Source organism: Vollenhovia emeryi, unplaced genomic scaffold (assembly GCF_000949405.1).
Source record: "Vollenhovia emeryi isolate VEMERY1.0 unplaced genomic scaffold, V.emery_V1.0 DF939235.1, whole genome shotgun sequence".
In the NCBI taxonomy this organism is placed as follows: Eukaryota; Metazoa; Arthropoda; class Insecta; order Hymenoptera; family Formicidae; genus Vollenhovia; species Vollenhovia emeryi.
In genome coordinates, this window is record NW_011967131.1 from 286,060 (window position 1) to 293,943 (window position 7,884).

The 7,884-nt window shown below is 39.2% G+C and overlaps 1 protein-coding gene across 1 annotated transcript; it reads right to left on the reverse strand.

Annotated features, from left to right (window-relative positions):
• Window positions 1-44: 44 nt before the first annotated feature.
• LOC105560246 (DNA polymerase alpha catalytic subunit) lies at window positions 45-7,247 on the reverse strand. Its single transcript, XM_012009180.1, has 21 exons — window positions 7,127-7,247; window positions 6,625-6,825; window positions 6,161-6,482; window positions 5,743-6,076; window positions 5,154-5,516; window positions 4,693-5,043; window positions 4,112-4,313; window positions 3,623-3,891; window positions 3,344-3,460; window positions 3,090-3,273; window positions 2,880-3,008; window positions 2,622-2,797; window positions 2,310-2,550; window positions 2,107-2,246; window positions 1,793-1,998; window positions 1,445-1,709; window positions 1,170-1,344; window positions 930-1,096; window positions 517-765; window positions 362-437; window positions 45-283 (listed from the first exon to the last, which is right to left on the reverse strand). Exons 1-21 carry the CDS (start codon window positions 7,140-7,142, stop codon window positions 63-65), a joined length of 4,404 nt encoding a protein of 1,467 aa, XP_011864570.1. The 5' UTR covers window positions 7,143-7,247; the 3' UTR covers window positions 45-62.
• Window positions 7,248-7,884: the final 637 nt, after the last annotated feature.

Here is a 7,884-nt window from a genome sequence, read left to right on the forward strand (position 1 = left end):
TTGTAAGATTTCTTTAATCGCGGTCTTTTCGATTTGTATCTTATTCCTTGGCTGCTTCTTCTTTAAACTTCTTTATCCGTGTCATCGGACAGATCTCCCAGTTCGTCGAAATCCTCCCGCGAACCAGCACTGACAAACATTCCCGCGGAATTGATACTGGCACTGCTGAATATTCCTGTGAGATTTACACATGAAAACTTGTTACGCTTTAATTGTCGGTCAACCGCCTCTTTCAATGTGTTGTACGCGGCAATCATATCCCGTGGGCACTGAGACAACAGATCTGAAAATTAAAAAGTTCATTCCCATGTTCCTTCAAACATTGTAATGTAACATGCGGCAAAGGATAACAGTTTGTTACGTTTGTAAGCTGGTTGAGTAATGTCCAACATTTTATGATAATAATACAACTGATTGTACAGATCTGTCCCAGAATACTGAAAACGTATAAACGTGTACATTAATATTGTACCATTTGAGAGTAAAAAATATATAAAATTGATTCAATCAACTTACAACTCGACTCATGGAAATGTCCTTACACACTGGACAATCTGGGAACTTTTTCGCAAAATCTAATGGCAATTGCCGCGTTCTGTAGGAGCAAAGTGGATTTTCACATTCCAACCAGCCACTATAGTACTTGCTAATTACTTTTCTCATGGCAAGTTGAACTACATTTTGTATCACTTTTGCATACTTCCAAGGTGGTAATTTACAGTCCTGATTGGGACACATGCTAAGTGATAATTGTCGACCAGAATGCTACAAAGAATAAGAATATTTATAAATATTCGACAATAATTATATAAATATCGCAAGAATACGTCAATACGTTAATTGAGAAGATATGATACTTGCAATATAATCTTGAAATTATAAAAACAAAAGGAATTATACATAAAAGGAAGGGAAAAATAGATACTTACAAATTCTGTAACGGTATCCTTAATTACTATTTCCGTATTACAGCGCTCACTTTTACACTTAAATGTCAAAGGAAGACAATTGTTGAACCTGTCGTCATTGATAGCCAGCGGTAAGTTGAGGCTTGCCTCGCAAGCAATCGCCTTAGGCTTGTAAACGAATTGTAAACCTAGCGAACGAAATGACCGCGTAAAGTATTATACATTATTCCATTTCTAGAGCCTACAATAACTCTGAAGTACCTAAATTGTTGGCTAAGAAGACGTCATCGATACCCTCGATTGGGTCGCAAATTCGCAACACCACAGGAAATATTTGACTCAACAGATAGTAATTAACGTCCACTTTTAATCTCTCATTATTCTTCACTTCGTCGATGTGATACGCTCGTTCTGTCGCGCTCGCATCGGTTCCATCCTGTTGATGTTAAAATAATCTTCATCCCGGTCTTTTCGTAGATATTTTTGTTTCTACAATTCACTCGGAAAATTCGCAAGATTGTAAAATGAAAAGAAACCTCGCATATAACATATGGCAGCGTGTCACCGGCTTTCCACATCCGACCACCAGCTTTGTTGAGTCTGAGTGCCACCATAACGTGAGACAATTGCTTTTTATCTGGATACGCATCTGGATTTTTCGACAATTGTTTAGTGATAACGAATGATGACAGCGGCGCTGTTCCCTCCTTTACACTTGTCGCGATGTTTTGCAGAATTTGCACGACTTGTTCCAAACGCGTTTCGCCCGACTGATCGCAGAGAAGTACGTCCAAAATTTTTCTAAAAGGATGAGCAAGATAATTCAAATTCAGATTTGAGTAAAAGTAATCTCTAGAAATATATTATCACGCGTATCTGCTAACTTTCCAGTGTCGCAGGCCAACGGACACCAATCTCTTCTCACAATATCCAGACCCTTGTGCTCCTGAGCCATTTGTATTTGGCCATTTGATAATTTCGACATCGTAACGGCAGCGTATTTCTTCTTCTGCAAAAGTAATAGATATCGGAATACTCCATCGATATCCAATTCAACTTTCTTGTATCGGTTGTTAACTTCGCGCATAATCTAGAAAATATTTAAGGTGGTAATGTTAATGAACATCTCTGCAACAACATAAATCGTAGAATGACATGAATTACAGTGCAATATTATACGATGGAATATCCCTCTCACCTTTCTGCCGATCAAGAAAACGTCATCGTATTCCAAAATGTTGGTATTTATCATCAGAGAATCGGTGTCGCCATAAATTACTTCATATTGCAGTTTCTCGACCAAGCGCTTCGTATCCTCCAAAATCTCTCTACCCTTGGCTGAAAAACAGCAAATGCTTCACGCCATTAATACGCACCTTAAATATTTATTTCGCGTCTTACCTGTTATCAGAGCCGCGAGACCTTTGGCGTAAAATCGACAATGCGTTGCCCCCAAACACCCGTACATAGAATTAGCTGTGAGTTTCAACGCCATTTGCCTGATATGGTAATCCATTTTCTGCTCCGGCGATAAATTCGGCGTTTTCATGAGCTGCTTGATCTGCTGTCTGCTTTTAACTAACTTGTAAATCTCCGTTGGGATCACGCCTGGCTCCAGATTTGACTCGGGAATATTTAATTGCTGCACCGTGCGAATTACGTATTGGTCAAGATATTTGCTTTCCGATATTGTTCTGCATGTGAGAAAATTACCTCGACGTCTGCGTACGCCGCACCAGGCACGGTGGTGAAACACAAATTGTATTCTTGTATAATGCTCGGATACAGGGAATTAAAGTCCATCAGCAGCACCAATTTATCGTAGAAACCTTTCTTCGGATCAAGTACGAGGCCTCCCGTGTACGCTGCAGCTTTCCTACGCGGGCCGTCTAACGTATATCTAGTATTAGTACACCTAGCATACATAATAATTTCGTAATAACGATATATAAAAATATATCAAGATCTCACCATCGTCTCGCCCCTTCTTGTCAATTCTTTTATCCGGCATTATGTAATCTTTCAAATTAAAAGCATGCAGCAATAGATACTCGTTCCTTTCCGCTCTTCCGCCTAGCAACGTCCTTGATAAAACATTACCTATATTCAATTCGCAGCAATTAATTATAAATGCGCATTGTTATGTTTTATTAGAAAGTGACAAAAGATATAAAACCTTACCTGCTAAACAAGTAATTTGAAGTGCGAGCGGTATAACGTTGAGGTCCATCACTATAGCTATAATGTTTTTTGCTTCTTTCAACGTTACGTGCATTAGATTTATTAGTTTGTCCGCTGTATTGAAAAATGATGGAGTTTCCACTGGCGTGACCTCTTTACATTCGTGTTCCTTTGTCCTTAATACCTGAATATTTATCAAAATGAAACTTGGTCTGGACTGACAATAAAAATGTCACGAGTACTGTATTACTTACTGCACTGCAAAGTGATTGCAGATCATAACTTCTGACTTTTAAGTTCAATTCCTTCGCCGAAATTTGTATATCACAAATCGGACGACCGACGAATGCTTGATTAAGGATTATTTTCCCCTGTGTAAATATTACATGTATTCTTACGTTAAAAAACATTATCTTATTTATACGCTAGTTATATAAATATAATTTTATAACTTTATATTGAAACATGTCGATATGCTGTATTACTACTGCAGCTTTAATTTATTTAAAGAGGGCAAGATGTATGTGTTTTACCCGAAATAAGGGAGGAGTAGTTGATTTTAATCTTCCCATTCTGTTCCAATTGGGTACTTTCAATGTAAACATTCTCTGCATCAAAACGTCAAATTGAAATGCACAGTCGTAGCCTATTATTAAATCGGGATCCGCTTTCTGCATAAAAGTTAACAGCTCTTCGAGTAACTCGCTTTCAGTTTCGTATTTTAATACTTCGGTAGCTGGGATTTTCAGGGAAGTATCGCGAAATTGTCGCGGCCACGGGGTATCTCGCGGACGTGTGACAACTGTAAAGAATTGTAAATTAATTGCACAGCCTTCATTGTCAATATCTTGGTAGACGAATGGAGAACTATATCTGCGATAAAACATTGATGGAGAGATGACCCGAGCTAAATAAAATGTTTTCTGTTTTTAAATCACAGAATATTGCCATTCTAAAATGTTGATTCAATGATTAAAGAAACTTTAAAAAAACGATTGACAAAAATGAAAATGTAAACTTACAACAAATTTGACGCTCATAAGGCGGTTTTGGTGGTTCTTTATCAACATTGTACTTATGATGAATTAGCACAACAACCATCACTACTTCGTTCTGCAACTTTGCGTTCAAAGACATTCTCACATTCAGCGTCGCTATCACCATTGGAGGCTTAGCCTTCTCTTCGGAACACAGGGATATATTGCTCATGTCCGAAGTAACCACCTGTTGCATTGTAGTATAAAATAAATATCAAATTCTTTTTTCAGAAAAGCCACATTCGATGTAGTAATAATTAAAATGTACCAGCATATTGAGACATCGCGAATAGATTTTTATTGCTATAATAATATAGAGAAAAAGTCCTCTATTATGAGACAGGATTCTAATACGAGATAGCGGGTGTTTAACGTCCAATCACAAACCTTTTTTCGCAACGATTACACGATCTAACAATCAATTTTCCACTAAACAGATTACACTCCAAGGGCAATAAACTCATGGTGGAATCAACAGATGATCTTAATTTAGCAGAAACTCCGCTCACATTTTAGGAGCCTATCTCATAATAGAAGGCTTTCTTCTAATAAAAACGTTTACATACTATCTGCGGACACCACGCAAATCGTCCTGCAGTGGGCGATACATTCTTAACGTCTAACCAGCAAGGTCCTTTAATCTTTCGTTCTATCAGTAATAACTCCAACGCATTCACGGTTGTACCAAAAACGCGTTCTATTGCCGGACCGGAGTAATCAGGATCTATTGCTGGATAGCTTGCATTGTATGTGACTTCCAAGTAGTCGCAAGTTTTCGGCGTGCCCTTCTTTTCAAAGGAATAATGCTTCCTCACCTCTTTAGACTTGTACCCCATTATACCCATTTTATCGGTATATTTATGAAACTCGTTAAGGACGTCCAACATAGTCGTCAACTGCGAGTCCGTGTTTTTTATCTGCAATTCACGACCATGAAGAGAAGCCGCATTCAACGTAGCAATAATCGAAAAGTACCTATTGACGTCAAACAAATGGGGAAAAAAGTACAGTAAAAGAATATACGTACATATTTTCTCGGTAAGAGATAGACTCGTCTTGGTATTGAACGAACCATAACGCAACACGAGCAGAACGTATCGTGACTTGCCACATAGGTCTTGCCGAAAAGATACACAGTCCCAGGATTCTTGTAAGGGTTTTCGTAAGCGTCCAGATAGTAGAACTTAAATACCTCCTCCCCATCTTTCGTTTTGATTAATTGCGGCGCTACCTCCATCAAGTCAACGGCATTACCAACATTCATACTTTTGACGGAAGCTTTACATGCAGCATTCTGTACATCTATCCCGTTCTTTTGAGATTTAACGTTCTTCGTCGACGATGAAAAGTCCATGTCCATGCTCCCATCGTCAAAATCTATTGTGGATAGCTGCAATGTATTTTATATATCGATTGATCTCTTTCGCAAGGTCGTATCTCTATTTTACGCAACTTGTGGTTTTTGTGCCTGAATACTCATTCTGGGCCAGAATAAGCGCTTCAGCACAAAAACCGAAAATTGCGCAAAATCGAGATACGCACATGCGGAAGAGATCAGACGATATAGCTTCGTTTTGATAGAAATAATAAAATAGGATAATAGAAAAAGATGTTACATCTCCAACACATTCGCTAAGATCCATCGTAGGACTATTATCATCCTCAATAATCTGACTCGCACTCTGCTCGACATTATTGGACTCCAATGCTTTTCTCATATTTCGATCTTCTGGCTTCGACTCGTTTTCGACCTTTGAACAGTTACTCGATTCCGCTGGCTTACTAATCCTCTTCTGCGGTGCATCAAACATTGCGGTATCGTCATCCTCAATTCTCTGGCTGTCACTTGGCACAGTACTAGCGGATTCTAATACAATTTTCTCCCCTGGCTTTTCAGATATTACTTTATCAGCTGCTGTTTGAGTTGTAGACAAAGACTGGCACGTTTGCCTATGATAAAAGTGTACACATGTCTATAGTTAAGTCTCAGTATAAAATAGCACACAGTAGTATAAACAGAATTCAATGACTCACGCAGCGTTAGAGTGAACTGTATGGCAAAATTTGTTCCTGTTGCCTCCTGGCTTAGGACTATTGGCTGTCTTTTTATTCACAGAAATCTCGTTGAGCAATTCTCCCAAAATATCATCGTCTTTGGTCTGAACGACTTTAGCGTCCTTCTTGGAAGGCATATTCCTAATCATACTTTGAATATCCCCTTTCTTCTTGTCCTCTTCCTTCCTTCTCTTTCTGGGGCCAGCCATGTTATGCCTCTGTTTTCTGGCTTCCTGAATGCTCTCTTCATCCATATCATCGTCAAAAATTTCCCTTCCGTCTTCGACATAACCACTTTCTCCTTCAATGTTTTAATTCAAATTTAGTATACATGGACTTTTTATCTCCGAGCTTATTCTTATGCGATATATCTTTCCATGTAATCTGCTTTAATGATAAAGTAGTTCTTAGCAATAAAAAGAAAAGCACGAGAACTTTTATACCATCGTCGACTATCCAATCGTCCCGTTGGCGTTTTAAAACTTCATTACTGTATTCCTTTTCGTCTACCTCGTCGTAAACATTGTTTATCTCTTCAACCTCATACTTGCGTTTGCCACTTCGAGCTTCCTTCAGTCTTTCCAAGGCAGAAAACCTTCCGGTCCTATCGGTCTTCTGACGTCTGGACCTGCCAGAAGTAGATGCTGAAACATTGTTCAACAAAGTAGTGAATTATTGTACGCACCAAAACAGCAGTGTGACGCAATGCATTCCGCTGTATGATAAATCATTTGTGGAAGAAATCTTTCGACAATTATACTTAATTATGCTACTGGATTGTCAGTTGTAGAAATACAAAAGAAAGTGAAAATAAGATTTGGCAAGGATCCAGGTTGAAGACTCGCGGAGGCTCACAAATGTTTAATGTATTAACTTATTAAACACATTATGGTGCGACACTCGGCTGAAATTGTACCGTTATCTCGTTCGGCACGATCTACCTACCCTGCGAATCGTCCATTATCCTTCCTGTAAATTACGTTTGTCAACACGAGGACGCACGCAACATTACATTTTGTACAATCTCGTGACAGTCCTGCAAGTTCTGGCGGGAGATGATTCTCGCGACAGTGAACGTCTCGGGATCGATATCTCGCAATTCGAAAGTTCGATTCGATTTGAGATATAAAGCTATGGCTGGTATTCATGAACGATTCCTAAAGCCAACGACGCGTTGAATTGGTTGGAAGAAAATTTTCAACGAATCCAACGCGTCAAAAATTCTATTCCCTGTTCCTATTGCCTGTTGCCTGGCATTGTGTGATAGGCTTTAGCGCTTGCTAAGCGCTTTGCGTTCATTGGATTATACTTTCAGATCTGTGCTGAAATAGAGAGCTATTCTTCTAGATCATGAAGAATAGAGATAAGGAGGGTCAACTTAAGCCCGCTGCAGACGATGCTATTTTTCCTGCTGGATTGCTTGCAATTTAGTAAATTACTAGGAATCCTGAATGCTGAGTGGTGCAATGATAGTAATTTACTAAATCGCAAGCAATCCAGCAGGAAAAATAGCATCGTCTGCAGCGGGCTTTATATGGGCGGATGCGTCAGATTCTGAGCCCAAAAATTGTCATCGCTGCTAGTACTAAATCCTAATCGAGATGTCGCTTCCGTTCCACGACAGCGTTCTCACGTACACAGTATGAGCACAGTATAACCAGTATGCCCACTCTCTGTCGGCACCTTTGATCTGAGCGTTCTCA

Excerpts from the sequence above, each read along its gene's own strand:
- LOC105560246 (XM_012009180.1), bottom strand. Across the intron at positions 6,483-6,624 it reads CGATTGGATAGTCGACGATG|GAGAAAGTGGTTATGTCGAA; the intron begins GTATAAAAGTTC and ends AAAACATTGAAG. Across the intron at positions 4,314-4,692 it reads TTGCGTGGTGTCCGCAGATA|GTGGTTACTTCGGACATGAG; the intron begins GTATGTAAACGT and ends ACAATGCAACAG.